General features: G+C 36.3%; 1 protein-coding gene across 2 annotated transcripts in view; it reads left to right on the top strand.

Moving 5' to 3' along the window:
• CTNNAL1 (catenin alpha like 1) overlaps positions 1-16,596 on the top strand; it is a 60,928-nt gene that overhangs the window by 42,543 nt on the left and 1,789 nt on the right. For both annotated transcript variants that reach the window (XM_058523729.1, XM_058523728.1), the window contains 6 exons: positions 1,818-1,968; positions 7,798-7,835; positions 10,108-10,158; positions 10,251-10,405; positions 13,607-13,655; positions 16,447-16,503. In XM_058523729.1, the coding sequence (XP_058379712.1) occupies positions 1,818-1,968; positions 7,798-7,835; positions 10,108-10,158; positions 10,251-10,405; positions 13,607-13,655; positions 16,447-16,503 (501 nt within the window). The remainder of the gene's footprint in view (positions 1-1,817; positions 1,969-7,797; positions 7,836-10,107; positions 10,159-10,250; positions 10,406-13,606; positions 13,656-16,446; positions 16,504-16,596) is intronic.

Genomic DNA, 16,596 nt, shown 5'->3' with positions numbered 1-16,596 from the left:
TCATGGAAGCAGGAACTATATGAGTGAACCTCAGCAGTGATCATCTGCTGAACATTTACTATAACCAGAGGATCTCTGTTTATTGAGAGAAACCTAGGCTTCAATATTTGCTTGTCCACTTGGGAGTCATCCTACTTGCCTTGGCTATAAATGTATTTCAGTAGAACTAAAAGGTTCAACTCTCCTGCCATATGCAATCTGCTCTTGTTATTCTCAGGCCCTACTTGCTATTTGAGAACTTGCAGTTCTCTGCTTACTGTTTTTATTACAGCAGGGATGTTAGGAAAAGCCAGATTTTCTTCCCCAGGATGGTGATAGAGCCTGTTATCAACTTCTATAACTTGAGAAGCTTTTTCTGTTACCATAGCCTCAGCTTTTACTGCTAGCCTTTGCCATCTGTCTCAGAAATGGGTCATTTAAGGAAATAGAGCATAATTAGGGATAATTTATATTTGCTTCTGGGTATCTCTGCTTTAGCAATGTCATTTTTATATTTCCTTTAAAATGTTAGATCATATCCAGGGCACAGTTAAACAGTTTTTACACTGAGAGGGCAGCAGTGCTGAAATCTAGCCCATAGTCCACTGGTAAGCCACGTGCCCACCTTCCTTGAGGATGGGGAATCTTGTTCTTCTCATAATGCTGCCACCTGCTTGTCAAGCCCTGTGCCTCTGGGACTGTACCCACCCAGGAGGAGCACCTAGTTCTAATTCTCTTGAAGGTAGCATGACTCTGATTATATCAGTCTTCTGAAAGCTCTCCAATGACTTCCTGTCTTGCTCCAAGTAAAGTCCAGTCCTTACTGTGTATGTTCCTCCATTACATGGCCACTGATGACCTTCCTTTTTTTCACGTCATTCCAGTCCCACTGGCTTACTGGCTGTTCCTCGAACACACCAGAAATGCTCCCACCGCATCCCCAATGACTTTCCTTAGATTTTCCTGTGGCTCCCTCGCCTTCTTCAGTTCTTTGCTTACATGCCACCTTTTCAGTGACCACCTAACTTAAAATACTGTGACCACCTAACACCCTCCATCCTCCTTACCCTTTATTTTTATACCTATCACTTGTCATCTTCTAAAAACTATATAGTTTTAATTGTTTGTCTCCCCCCCCCCTTTATAATGTGCGTCCTATGAAGACAGGGACATTTATCTCTTTAATTCACAGCTGTTTCCCCAGCACCTGGAACATGGGTACAGTGCCTGGTGCATAGTAGGTGAATGAATAGCTATATATTAGTTACTTGCTATCTGTGAGCCTCAGCTTCTCTAGCTGTAAAATGGGAATAATGCTTATTTGGGAAGCTTAGTATTTTTGAGTATTAATACTAATATATATCGAGTACCTAACACAGTATCTCAAGAATGTGTCTACTGTGTACTCATAGGTGTGTGCATATGTTACTACTACTACTACCACCACCACCACTACTAGCACTATGACTGCTACTGCAGTAATCTCTTCTACTGCTGTGTATAGTATACTCTTTGTAGTTTGAACATAACTCTTTGAATTATGCTATGGAAATAACTTTGTTGAAACAGAGTTTTCCTTGAATAAAGATAATTGCTCCCTGAATAAAGGTTTATGTATAGTAATGCATCCTATTTATTTGTATATCAGCTTATAGGAAACAGTTAGCTTTGTTCTACTGTGTATATCCACATTGCCCAACATTGTGCTTATGTGTGGAAATTACTTCATAGTTGTTTATTGAGTTGATTTGAACAGTACAGACTTAAATTTGGTCTCCAATGTGATTCTGAGAGCTGGGATTTTGAAATTCACACCTGTGTCTATTGTGTTTCATTAGATAATTTCTGCTGCTGAAACATTGACATTGCATCCATCTAGTAAAATTGCTAAAGAAAACCTAGATGTATTTTGTGAAGCTTGGGAATCCCAAATTAGTGACATGTCAACACTGCTAAGAGAAATCAATGATGTGTTTGAAGGAAGACGAGGTGAGAAACTGTAAACATATTGAAATATATTATTTGATGTAACACTATTATTTTTTTAGTGTCAAACCTCAGATGCAAAATGAATTATCTTGTTATAACCCAAGTCGGATATTTTTATAGTAAAATATCTTCCACAAAATAATCATGAAAATATTATTTGTCCTTTATTTTAGTATCTAAGCAGTAAAATTTGTTGTAAAACAATGTAGTAGATTTCTTTGAATTAATATTAACTTTCTAGTTTTCCTACTGAAATTAAGTCATTTTATATTTCTTCTAAGTTGTTTTTTAGTTTAGTACAAAAGCTCTTCTGTAATACAGTAATTCTCTGATTTAATTCTACTAACTTCATAATGAAATGAATGTAGTTATTTGATTTTTGAATTGCTTCCTTCCACTTGGATGGAATCTCTTTCCTTGATGACTACATAATCTTGGAATATTTCCTGTGGTGAGTAAGTTCATTGGTATTTCTACAACATGTAGAATAGCACCATACAATGTACAGGAAAGCCTCATTTCTATTCTTTATTTTAATATCAACTGGAAGTTTTGTTTATTTCCCATTGTACTGTTTGTCTTGTTATTTCTGTTTATATGTTTTTGTATTTTTTTCCTTTAAATTGCTTCTGTTAATGTCAAGCATGCTTGTTTTTTTAGAATAAAAAGTCATAATAACATCAAATTACATATTTATTTTTACTGAATATGAACATTTAAATGTTTTGCATTTTTAAAAATACGCATTTAGGATAATTGTTGATTTACTTAAAAATCAGGGAATGATAGACTTTGTAGATATAACATAATTTGTAAAGTACAGTAAATATTTACCATGCTTCTACATTTAAAGATTTTCGTGATAGCTAATCTGAATGTCATATCATTTTGATGCTTTGATAAAATATTTATAGTTACATGGATTTTTATGTGAGGCAAGTTTCATATATTAAAATGTAAAGTAATATAATTGATCTACATTTAAAGAAGAATGATCACTTAGCCATAGGACTCATTTAGGAAATGAAGAGAAGTGGCCTCAGTCTTTCTTAGCACTAGCATCCGCTACCGATAGACTAGAGTTGAAACAGGAAAATCCTATGCTTACTTTTGGACTACATGATCATTGTGGTTTCTTTTACTTTCAAGCTGGATATTATGTAAATGATCTCTTCTTTAAGTTTGGGTAACCTCTCCTCAAAAAATCAGGGTTACTTTAACTTCCTTAGGGCTGAACAGAAATTCTTCTTTAGGTGGGAAACTCCACTGCCTTTGATCAATGGGACTCCCATTGTTTAACTGGTAAAGTAACTTGCTGTACAGAAGGCATCCTTATGTGGGGTTAATTGAGATCGAGTTGGTTGATTTCTTGTACTGCCTTTCTTTGTGCTGACTTGTATCACGAAGCTCATAAGAATAGCTTTTTCCACGAAGTCCAACTTTAGACTAGTGGTCATTGACTTGACTGAGTCCAGTGTCACAGTGTTTCCCTTCTTGTGCTGTATGGTTATTATGACAAGCCTGCCTGTTACCTTGCATCTGCCCACTGCTTTCCATACAAAGGACAGAGTGTATTCTTCACATCCTGATTTCTCTTTGCTACCGTTATAACTCATGTTATAACTATTATTGAAAAGACTTGGCTGTATTCTTGCTACCTTAGTTCTGCTCTGCATATCTTGACTGTTTTGACTTGGAAACTTATCAGATGTGTTTGCAAGTATCATTTAACTAACCAATTAAGTAGCAAACAACATGCTAAGCAATGAGAGAGAGGCTTTAGTGTTCTTATACTTACACTCAGTCTGAGAGCTAGGTCATTGTCCCCTTAACCTGAGACCCTCAAATTTCACAATTGGGCCTCCTGGGATTGTTTCAAGAACTCGAAAATCAATACTTGTCTTCCTGCCTTTTGGCCTTGATCCAATTCTGCCTTCTTATCCAAACCTTCAGGGAGGTCGTGGTCTTCGTGTTGGAAGGGACCAAATCAAAAAGACTCCACTTTCCCTTAGTGATCACTATGTATCAGCATTTAGAATTTGAGATTATTTTAGACAAATAAATGTCAAAAAGAAGCCTTCTCCCATGGCTTGCAGACTCTATCCCTCCTTTAAGGAAGCTGAATTTCCTTTGTTCTGTTTGAACCATCTTACAGTTAATATGTCTGGCTTCAGTTTCTAGGGAGGTACCTGGTGGCCTTGTTCCATAGCTCTGCACCTATTTTATCACTTGGCAGATTGGATGCTGTCCACTGAAATGGGGAGTACGTGAAGAGGAACGTGCTTGTGGATAAATATGAGCTTATTTGGGGGACATATGGGTCTGGATCAGGGAGTGATCCATCTAGACAAGAGATGGTGGGGCGATGATAGTAGAAATGGAGATGAGAGGACTGACGTAAGACGAGTTTTACAAGTAGTAGTGGTAGGATTTGGTGATTAATTGAATGTAGAGGTAAGGGAGAGTTTGTGGATGACAGCTGGGTTTGGATTAGAATACCTCAGTCCTACTCCAGAGGTTAGTTCATAATCGGCCTATCCTTCAGTAGTTGGGGACTCATTTTTTTTTGTTGTTTTTTTTTTGTGAGGAAGATCAGCCCTGAGCTAACATCCATGCTAATCCTCCTCTTTTTGCTGAGGAAGACCGGCTCTGAGCTAACATCTATTGCCAATCTTTCTCCTTTTTTTTTCCCCCAAAGCCCCAGTAGATAGTTGTATGTCATAGTTGCACATCCTGCTAGTTGCTGTATGCGGGACGCCGCCTCAGCATGGCCCAACAAGAGGTGCGTTGCTGTGCGCCCAGGATCCGAACCTAGGCCCCCAGTAGCGGAGCACGCGCACTTAACCACTAAGCTGCAGGGCCGGCCCCTGGGGACTCATTTTGAGTGGGTCTGGGGACATGAATTTTTTTCTGATTGATCATGCCATTTAGAGCCCCTTCCAGAACCAAAAAAGCTAATTGTAATAAATTCTAGTAGGGAATAATATAGCACATCTTCACTGAAATAATGAGGCTTTTCTGTCCTGGGGGAATTAGCTTTATTTTGTAGAGATGCAAAAAAGGTCTGGATGTGGAAAATGAGAACAGCACTTCTCAATTCCGCTTTCATAAGAAATCATTTTGGTACTCCCGTAAGATGAGAGGGACTTGTGACCTTAATTGTGAACTTAATTTATCTGGAGATATAAACTCAGAAGTAAAGATGGCACAGTTGTGATGTTGGTTTAAGGGATATTAAACAAAGGATTTAGGGAGTATTAAATTTATGATACCCCTGTGAAGACAGTGCTTTGAAAACAATTCTATAAATCAAATATCTGTGCCAAGTATATTTTCCCCAAATATTCCTGTTTTTCCAATTACTTCTAATGTTTATGACATGTTTTCATCAGAGAGAAATTATTTGTTTGTGCTACTTCTTTAATTTGATATAATAGCTAAACATAATTGAGTCAATGTATTCTTGCTCTGCTTAGAATCAATGGCAATAATTAGACTTGTATGGAAAAAACAATTATAAAATGATTTAGATTCATCATTTTTGGTATTTTTACCAGCTTGTTTGTTTTTCTCAGTATTATTATCAACTTATCTGGTTTATATTAGAATCGGGGGAAAGAAGGACAAGCTAACTGGCATAGCATTTGGAGGAGACCTATCTGAAGAATGATTTGCAGTTATCCTCAAATTTTTAACCTATTATGAGTCTAACTGAAGGATGGGAGTAGGGAGCAAAACAAAGTACCTATAAGAGCACCCTGGGGATTGGAACTGCCAGGTGATTAAGAATTGGTGAATGGTGATGGGAGCAAACGGTTCTCTTTTCACTGCATTTATTTCTCCCTGCCTTCTGCTTTCCTTAACTCTGTTGTATCTTGGAGAAATAAGTGATAACTGAAACAGTTGGCTTTTTTCCCCCTTGGATAGTAAATGTGAACATTTCAGCATCATGGACCACAAGGTTAGATGATACAAGATTGCTCACCTAAGCTAATTATACTTAAATAATGATTATGTCCTCTTCTGTAGCTTATTAAGATCACTTCTTAGGGATATTATGGACAAGATTCAAACTTTGAATTAAGATAGATGGTGAATTTTGAGATTCTGAGTGACCTGAAGACCATCTTCTATTAATCTTCTGATAGCTACATCAGAGCTAGGAGATAAGGCATGGAAATAACCTTTTCCTCTTTAAGTTTATTTTTCTCTCACAATTCTGAGATTAGAAAACCACTAATAAGATTCTCTTACAATTCTGACATTACAAAGAAATGATTTGAATCATAAACTTATTCCCAAGTAACATTAGCTGACTTTTAATGACATTTCATCTTCTGGATTGGCACTGTCCAATAGAAATATAATGTGAGCCACATACGTAATTTAAAATTTTCTAGGAGGCACAAGAAAAATTTAAAAAGAAACAGGTGAAATTCATTTTAATAATATTTTTTAGGGGCCTGCCCCGTGGCTTAGTGGTTAAGTGCGTGCGCTGCGCTGCTGGCGGCCCAGATTTGGATCCTGGGCGCACACAGACGCACCGCATCTCCGGCCATGCTGAGGCCGCGTCCCACATACAGCAACTAGAAGGATGTGCAGCTATGACATACAACTATCTACTGGGGCTTTGGGGGGAAAATAAATAAATAAATAAATAAATAAATAATAATATTTTTTATTTAACCCAATATATCCAAAATATTATCATTTCAGTTTATAATCAATATTTAAAAATTATGAATAATTATTTTTATTTATAATTATGAATAATTAAAAATTACATTTTTTATATTAAATCTTCAAAATCATATAGTATATATTTTAAATTTACAGCATATCTCAATTCAGATTGGCCATGTTTCAATTGGTCAATAGTCACATGTGGCTAGTGGATTCCATATTCGACAGCACAGTTCTAGATGAGATTTTAAATATGCTATGAACAAATTTGCCCAGTTCATATAATAGCCATTTTATAAGAAAGGGCGTGATTTAGTACTCTTACATTATATTTACTTTTATTAGGTGGAACCATACGATGTTGCTGTTTTTGTATTTCAAAGTAGTTGAACATTGGCAATTTCATATGGTTCCATCTAATATATTATAGCTGAACACATGTCCTTTCCTTGAAATCAAGAAGCAATTACTGTTCAAATCTTATTTTGAAATCTTACCTGAGATATAACAAATTAGCCTTAAAAAAAGTCTATCATCCGTTGTAACCTGACTTTATACATGATCCAGAAGCTGGAAAGATGAAAGTGCAGGGATGAAGTGGGCATTACACATCTCCTTCCTTTCCTGAGTTATTGTGCATCTTGCCATGTGTTAATTCACAGCGAACAGACTCTTATTTGCTTTATTTCATCTTCCTATCTTTACACTAGAGTTGTCCTCTTCCCTGACTGGGAGAGTACAGTACGAGGTTAGCTGTGAATGATTTGGTCTCATACTTGCAGAAAAGGAAGCAAGCACTGATAACTGGTACTGATAAAAGGAGAATCTGGTTTAATTAGAGGCAGCTGCTGTGAAAGAATTCTTTACAAATGAAGCTGGTTATAAATATAGTAAATGTCAGTGAAATATTTGCCTTTCTGCCATTATGTTGGGAGAGGCAGCGATTGGCCAACACAGATGCCTTAGAGATACAACTGTTGAAAGTCTTCATGTTCACCCATCAAATTACAATTTTATTTCTCAATCACATGTAATTAGTAGACTAAATTATCAAAACTAATATACTAACATTCCTGTTTAATAATATTCTAAAAATTAAATATGAATAATAGAACATGTGTTTTAAGTTATATATGTTATTTGTAGGAGAGAAGTATGGCTACCTTTCACTTCCAAAGCCAATGGTAAGTAGAAAAGTTTTGTACGTTTCAGAATGGTTTTGTTCAGAATTCCAATTATGCTCTTAATGCCTATTGCTAGTCCCCACCCCTCCAATAATTGACATTACAAAAAAAGTTAGGATATTAAATATTGATTGTTCAGAGTTGTTATTCTGAATAGCAGTCTAGATGTAGCCCATACTCTGATTATTTGTGTTGGATTTGGGGGATTGAGAGAATAGGTAACAGATTTTATGATTAAGAAGAAGCCATAATCTGAAGTCAGAGGTCTTTTTTGTTCTTCATGTCTTCAGCCTAGTGCACAAGGTCATGATGGAACCATTTTCTACAAACTAAGAACTTTTTTTTAATGCTTTCCCCTTCAATGAAGATATGTCATGCTATTTATATGTAGAGACTTGAAATGTTTAGCTTTATATAGCTGAAACTCATGCATCTGGCTGCATTCCAAAATAGCACCCACTAGATGGCAAGCTTGGGTACGTTATTAAGATGGTTTCTGTACCTTTTTAGGCAACTCCCTTTCAGTCTTCATTAAACACTTTAATAATAATCATTTGTGAAAATAAAAATAAAAATAATGAAAACACAACTAAATTTAAAAGAATAATATGGGGTGTAAAATTCTGAATAAAATAAAACCTAAAAACCTCTAGGTTATTCTTAACTTTCTTAAATGCTTTATCAATTGCTTTATAGTCTACTAGACTAAGGAAGATGGTTCAGATGATGTGACTGTACAAGAAGGAGCCAAAGAGATCATCGATCATCTCCGTTTATTTTCTAATGAACATGAGGCAGCTTGTATTTGTGTGTGTGTGTAACTTTATAGTTTTCTTTATTTATTTTCTGTCCTTTAACTTCTCCCGTTTCTTCTATAGTAAACAACATTAGAAAATCACTATGTTAAATGAGAAAATATATACTATGGGATAGAAAAAAAGGGAAAAGTTGAGGCTGTTATGTTCTGCAGTGAAACTGGTGACAGAATAGCTGGTCAGAAGTAATAAGTCATAGTAATAAGGGAAACAGAAAACCGAGAGGTACTCATGTACCTCAAAGGTATCAGTGATGATCTGTTTCTTAAGCTAAGCAGACATGAGTGTTATGTTTTATTGTAATTTATACTTGATGTACATGTGTGAATATATACTCAATGTGTGTGTGTAGTTTAAGTAAATGTTGCCTTTAAAAAAAAAATGGCTCCCTGTGTCTCCTGGCCCCTTTGTCTCCATTAGCCCAGCTGTTCTGGAACTCCTGCCCCAATTGGGGGAGTTCCCACCAGGTCTCAGAATGAAAGGAATGCCCAATCTGGGCCTCCATCTCCAGAGAACTTCTGAATATATTTTTCAAAGAAACATTGCTATTGGTAGTGGTTTCTGTTCTTCAAGTAAATAGGCATCTGTGGGCCAGCCTGCTAACCGAACTAGTGTACAATGTTTTCTCCTCTCCTAGGGGAAATATATTCTGAGTTCCAAATAGCCTACTTAAAAACAAACTTGCTGTTTCAAAAATAGGGACCCATCTGGTGGCATAGTGGTTAAGTTTATGCACTCTGCTTTGGCAGCCTGGGGTTCACAGGTTCGGATCCCAGGCACAGACCTATGCACCACTCATCAAGCCATGCTGTGGCAGCGTCACGCATACAAAATAGAGGAAGATTGGCATAGATGTTAGCTTAGAGCCAATCATCCTCACCAAAAAAAAAAAGAGGGGGGCCCATCAAATATGCAGGTTCAAATATTAAAGCCTAAATTCTAAGTATAATCTCCTTTACAACCTGGGATATAGGATTAGGAATCGGGATGTCAGTGAAACTAGGATGCTGAAATTTAGCCCTCAAAAGGGCAAATAGGTTAAAGGAATTGAATTCCAGAGTCATAACATTAGGAACATATGGAAAACTACATAATGGCTAATTTTATTACATCATTTCATAAGAATAATTCAACAGAGGGGCTGGGGAGGTTTGGGGGTATGGTAACTGGACTCTGAGAAGACTGCAAAAGTCTTTAAGTCCTTCTGAGACACTGATATGCTTTCCTTGGCCCCAGATTTCTAACTCCCTGTTCAAAGTTGAACTCACGTACTAGTGATGTATTTGCAATTAGTTGTTTGTTTTAACTTCAACAATTTAATATAGTTTAAGTATGTACTAAAAATGTCTAAATTAAAATTTTATTACAGGTACTTTGCTGTGCTTTCTATTACTATTGTATTTCCTTACGGTTAACTGTGCTGCTTCTAAGATGTTTCAATCTTTTTATTGTCACAGAAGAATAACACAAACCTGAAATCATTCAGGCCAGACAAGCCTGACTCTGAGGTAAGACCATTTCTTTGTAGTAGCCTTACCTCTAATCTTCCTTTTACATCAGTAATGACTAAATTGTTGTGATTAAAACGTGTGTTTTGTAGGAGCAGGCCAAGATAGCAAAGCTTGGACTTAAGCTGGGTTTGCTCACCTCTGACGCCAACTGCGAGATTGAGAAGTGGGGGGATCAGGAGAGTGAGATTGTTCAATGTGGACGGAACATGGCCAGTGTGGCCTATTCTCTATATTTATTTACTAGGTAAATGTAGTTACATTTTGATTTTTTTAAAGAATTTAATAATATCTGGTGTAAAGAAAATGTGCTATGTTAAATCATTAATAAGTTAAAGTCAGTGTCAAATATATGGTAAAAAGACCATAAGAAGTTCTTATGACAATTAAGTGAATGCAACAAGAAAACATTTATTTAATTAGGATTTAGATTTAGAAGGCATCCTTTTCTAAGTTTGTGTCCCGTTCTTTCCATAATTTTGAAATAATTTTGGCCAGTGCTTTTTATCATCCTGTATTTCAGTGTCTTTCCCAGCCAGCATCTGTACGTTTAAAAAACATGCCTTTTAAATCTTTATGCAAGTAATTGATTAGACACAGATCAAAGAAAAGAGCCATGAGTCCTACCACCTCAATAGGGCAACCTCAACACGGTGCCAAATCTCCATGAATCAGCATTTATTATGTAGCAGAGAATTTCCCTAACTTCACTTTTACCTGCCTACATTCTCTGTGTTGTCCTCCTTATAAGACTCTTGATCAAGTGCCTTATTGAAGTCAGTGTTGATCCCATTCCACAGTCTTTGATTATCATCATCTTTACATATGGTATAGTAATTCCATGTTACTAAAAATTTATCAATTACCTGCTCGATAATCTGTTCTAGAATTTTCTCAAGGAATGACTTCAAACTTCTTACTCATTTTCTAATATCTATCTATTTTCATTTTTGGAAAACCTGGAAAATATTTGATATCTCCAGTGTTATGGCCGCTCTCCTACTCATTTTGGTTTTGAAAATATCAGCAGTGGTTGACACCTGCAAGTTGTTTCAGTATTCTGGAATGTAATCCATTTGATCTGGAGATGTAAGCTCAGTTAAAGTAATTAGGATCTCTACATCTGTGTGGGCTTTGGGACGCAATAAATAGCACCTTTTTTCCTTCCTAAGTTCTGAACAAAATGAAAAATAAGCAAAAGAACAGGCAGATGGGGGCCAGTAACATTTAAGTTGATAAAGCTGATATTGGATAATGGAGTTTATAGCCACAGGCAAGTAGGTTTTTAAAAATGATCCCTAGAATTAAGAAACTTTACCCCGTAGGGGTAGAATGTATCTCTTAAAACACAGGGAAGGGCGGGTATCTCCCAAAGGCAGCTTTACTTCCAAGAGCAAAAGGAGAAAAGAAAGGGTTACCATGTCCAATTCATTTTTGCAAAGGCAGCAAAAAGACTCACAAGGTAAATAAATGTCCACCCTCTTCAATGGGGTGGAATAAATGAGAGAGCAGAGAGAAGTGAGGGATGTTGTGTGAGCAAAGGTTCTTTCACATGGAAGGAAGATGAGGAGTGGGGAAGAAGCATCCATTTCCATTTTGATGAGGTTGTCTATCTTTTCAAGATAGATAATTCTCTGGAGGGTGAAGGAGAAATGATAGGAGTTGAGTAATTTTGCCTCTGTTTAGCATTCATTTATTAATACCTTTTCATATTTTCCATTACTGGAGAACTTTCTTTGGTGGTTTTCTTCCTTTGTTCTTAATCCTTCTTAGCAAGCTTCTCCTGGGGTTGAGTCTTCCCAACACTCATTTTGCCCTCCTTTTTTAGTTAATACTTTAAAAAATCTGATGAGTCAAGTCTGTAAAAGAATTCCTTTGTTTACCCACACTAAATGTGCACAGATTAACTGAAATAACAAAGATCTTGACTTTTGGCTGGAATCATACTAGTTATCTCATGGTGATTAAAAATCAACAGATCTTTAAAAAAAATTTTTTTGACTGATAAAAACTGGAGAAATAAATTATTACTTAATGAATGTAGTTGGCTATATAGAATCTTGCCAAACAAAGGATTCATCAGTAGAATTTTTTTTAAAGTTTGTAACTGCCCCTTTTATTTCTTGTTTCTTATTTCAGAACGTTTCAGGATGATATGGTCAGCATTTTTTGTTTCAGAGTCAAAATAGTGGATTTTGGTAAGGGATGTTGTGCATTCTACAGAGATTAGGAAGCATGAGAGGCTGCATTATGAGGAGCAGGAATACGTAAAGCTCTGTGGAAGGGGACTTGTCACTAGATTATGGTTACTGGACAGGAACGCTGAAGTTCAGGAAAAGAAAATGGATTTTCTGTAATGGGTAACATCTAGTGCCATTTTGGCAAGTCTTGATAATATAAAATCTCAAGCCAGCTTTGTTTTCTACCCTCAGTGTCAGTATACCTATTTTTCCCCTGGCAGTTTTTTCTGTTTTCCCTTAAAACTTGTGGTTTACCAGCCTCATCTAGTTGCTTCTTTTGAGACCCATCTGTTAGCCTTCAGAGTATCCAGTTTTGTAGTTTTCCTGGGCAGTTTTATAGCTCTTGCTCAGGATGTTGTTTAAGGTTGTCTTAATAATTTTATATAATTTCTTAATAATTTATATATTTAAGAATTTCTAGTGCCTTATGGTTTAAAAAAAATTCAAACTAACCAATGCATTATAGTTTTTAAAGTTGTTTCTGCTTCATAATTTCATCTGATCCTCGCAACAATTTATCAGAAAACAGGTATAATTTGTTCACATCTCAAAGCTGTTAAGGGGCAGAACTAGTAGCTACTAAATATCACATCTTCCATGCGTCTTAATACATTCTGTTGCTCTTTGTTGTAATTTAGTTTTCATTTGTAGAGGTCTTAATTCTTCTTGGTAGTTTTCAATCTGATATTCCCTAATCTTCTGGTAAGAGTGGTAGCACAAATATTATGATTATTTTATAGACTCACAATTGAAACTTGAATCACATGCCTCTTCAAAGGTAGATATCTGAGTTCCTTAGAATTAGAAATGAGAATTTCCTGACTTTTGGTCTGATCCTCTTTCTAGTATGTAACAAAGGACTGTAGGTTAAGACATAATATCAGATCTTATATATTTAATTTATGAAGCAAAATGAAAAAGGTTAAACAGAAAAAATAAAAATTATAACGTGTCAATTTTAAATTTCTTTACATTATAAAATTAGCGTATATAATGTTTGCTTGAAATTTTAAAAAGTGCCCTAAGAAGTAATAATTAAATATTAAAGTTGCTTTCAGAATAAAGTCACAATATTAATAGTCTATTCAATATTATTCTTCAAAATGTGGGATCTGCTAATATACAAAGTGCTCTAAAACTTTAATATTATGAAACCAATTTCCAGGCAATAACTTTTTTTACCTCCTTAATAATTTATTTTATTTCAGAGGAGAGGGGCCACTGAAAACTTCCCAGGATTTAATTCATCAACTAGAGGTATGTTTTATTTTCATTTTATGCTTATACTTTAATTCTGGGCTAAAAGTATGAAATAACTAGTTTTCTAAATGATTCACTGTATAATGTTTGTGTGTTTACCTCTGTGCACACATGTGTACTATAGAGAGTGGTAGAAAGGTGGAAAAGTAGAGGGCTTGCTGTAGCATTTTGTGGAATTTTTTGGTTATCTTGTTGGAAAAAGTCAAATATTTATGGGGTTAAAGCAGAGTGGGCTTTGTTGACAATAGATGCAATAATAAGGTTTAGGTTTTCCCAAGTAGGTGAAAATATCCTATCAGCAGATGCATATCCCTTATATTTTCCTGAATGCTAGAAAGGCTTTTGGCCTCTTCGTTACTGAATTGGAGGAATGATATTGATTAAATGAGAATAACACATAGGAAAGCATCTGTCATAGGCTTGAGACCATTAGAGGGTACTTGGTACATGTTCTTTTCCTTCTTTCCTTCCGTATTCCTGATGATTTAGGGCACGCAGGGAGAGACATATACACTAACACCCACCCTTGTGCCCTTGTGTCTAATGGAACTCCATGTGGCCCGTCTCTAATTCTTTTCCCGTAGTGAGAGGCTTTAGATTGGCCAGTGGGTTGCAAGGTTACTTTCTTATTTTCCCTGACTCTCATGTTAGTCTGTTTGCTTTTCTAGAACCAAGGGCATTCTTGCATGTTCTATCACTTTATCACCTTTATATAGTTTCCTTTGCCTTTCCCATGTGCTTCCACCTGAACCTCTTCAGGAAAGGTATTTCAGCTTGAGAGGGTGATTGTCAACAGAGTCAGAAGAATTATAGAAAATATTTCTTTTGGATTTTTTTGAAAAGTTGACTATAAATGAACTATTTCCCTTAAAACAGTTGGAAAAAATTCTGTTCAGTTTGGCTCATAGCCATTCTATAGGGGGTATTTCACTACAAAAGATCCACTATCACCTTCTTTTCTTGTGATTAGACCGATGTCTGCTGAATTGTCTCCTAACCCTGGTGAACATAAGATTTTCATCAAATATTCATGGAGCTTGTACTGTGTGTCAGACCCTGGGGATAAGAGCTCTATGGAGGAAAGTGAGCAAAACAAAGCCCCTGCCACCCTGGAGCTTACATTCTAGTGGGAGAGACAGAGAGTAAAAAGTTAAGTATATAATGCCCATGTATAAATATTTAGAGATAAAATCATGTAGGATAAGAAGAGAGAGGTGATGGACGGGTGGGCAGAAAAGATCTCTCTATGGAGGTAACATTTGAGTAGAGATATTAATAAAGTGAGAGAGTTGGGCATCTAGGGGTAGAACATTCCAGGCAAACAGAACAAGTGCAAAGGCCCTGAGGTACAGGGGCAGGCTGGAGGTGTCTGAAGGACAATAAGGAGGCAAGTGTGCATGGAGTGAAGTGAGTCAGAAGGAAAGTGGTAAGAAATGACATCTCTGTAACCATGGGAAGAACTCTTTTTCAAGTAGGATGGAAAACCCATTGAGGATTTTGAGAACCAATGACATGATCTGACTTATGTTTTAAAAGGTTTTTGGCTTGACCAATAGGGTAAATGGTAGTGCCATTTACTGAGATAGGGAACACTGAGGGAGAACACCAGATTTAGAGGGTGGAAATCAAGCATTTTGTTTTGCTCAAGTAGGATATAAAAGACTGGTGTCAGGATAGTTCAGGAATGGAGAGAGAGATTTGGGAGTTATCAGCTTTAGGGTGGTTTTAAAACCATGATACTCTGTGAGACAGACATGGATCTTGCCCCCAAGGGGTTGGCAGGCTAGAAGGGAAGAGAAGATGTATAAAACAGAAAGTGGTAATGTGGAATGATGAGGAACATATATGGGTAAGTGAGTCATTCTGTTTGGTTAGAATCTAGGTGTAAAACTCATTGGTTTTCTTTTTAAAGGATAAGGAAGAATGCAAAGCACTAATTAACTTTGAGATAGTTTATCCAATGATAGTCAGGTGTTAAGGCTGTTGGATAGAGAATTAAAGTTAACCCTGAAGTTACTGCCTTCTTCATATTCTTTATCTAATTTTTTACCAAGATCTGTTATTTTTCTTTACAAATCACTCCCAGATTTGCTCCGTTCTCGTCATTTATACTGCTGCCACCTAAAGTTTAGTCTTCATCCCTTTATTCCCTTGGTATCTCTCACTCTAAAATATTCTATGTACCGTTTTAAAATAATCATCCTGAATATTCCTATCTTATCTGTCCAACCTTATTTTTCACTGTTCTTTCCCATCATGCTGTTCTCCTTACTGAATTGTACAATGCATGGTGAATAGTCAAAGACGGATCTGAATTGGTTCTCTCAAATGGCTGATTAAGGAATGTGTATGGGTGACAAATTTTTTTCTTGCTTAGCTGGAAGCAGGAAAGTTCTAACCTTTTTGACCTCCTGCTCTAAGATTCATCACCCTTCTATAATTGGGGCTATTATGAGATGAGCTCTGGATCCTTCCAGAAACCCAGACATAATTTGTATGGTTAAGTATCATAGGTCTGTGTGATCCTCCAGAGTAATTGGAGGTGTCCAGGTGTAGAGGAGCCTCTCCAAGGATTGATCCTGCATCAGGTCTGGGAAATCTCCTTCTGAATACAGTTAAACTCTTGTGTTTTCCTGGGTACAAGAACAACTTTAGGAGTTCCATGGCAGACCTTTTACGTTTAGGTTTCAGTTTTAAAATTCTATATGAAAATTAGTCATGAGTGTATTTCTTACCAACTCTTCATAAGACATATATCTAACATAGTGATGTTTTTCCTTTTCACCAGGTTTTTGCTGAAGAGGGCTTAAAGCTTGCTTCAAGTGTACAAACTTTCTCAAAACAGGTAACAGAGGTCTACCTCTGCTGGTGGTGAGGTCAGGAAGTCCCACTGTGGGGCTATATTATTAAGGTATAAAGGTATTTAAGGTTTAAAAGA

Source organism: Diceros bicornis, chromosome 28 (genome assembly GCF_020826845.1).
Source record: "Diceros bicornis minor isolate mBicDic1 chromosome 28, mDicBic1.mat.cur, whole genome shotgun sequence".
Classification (NCBI taxonomy): Eukaryota; Metazoa; Chordata; class Mammalia; order Perissodactyla; family Rhinocerotidae; genus Diceros; species Diceros bicornis.
This window is presented reverse-complemented; position numbering and strand designations above follow the sequence as displayed.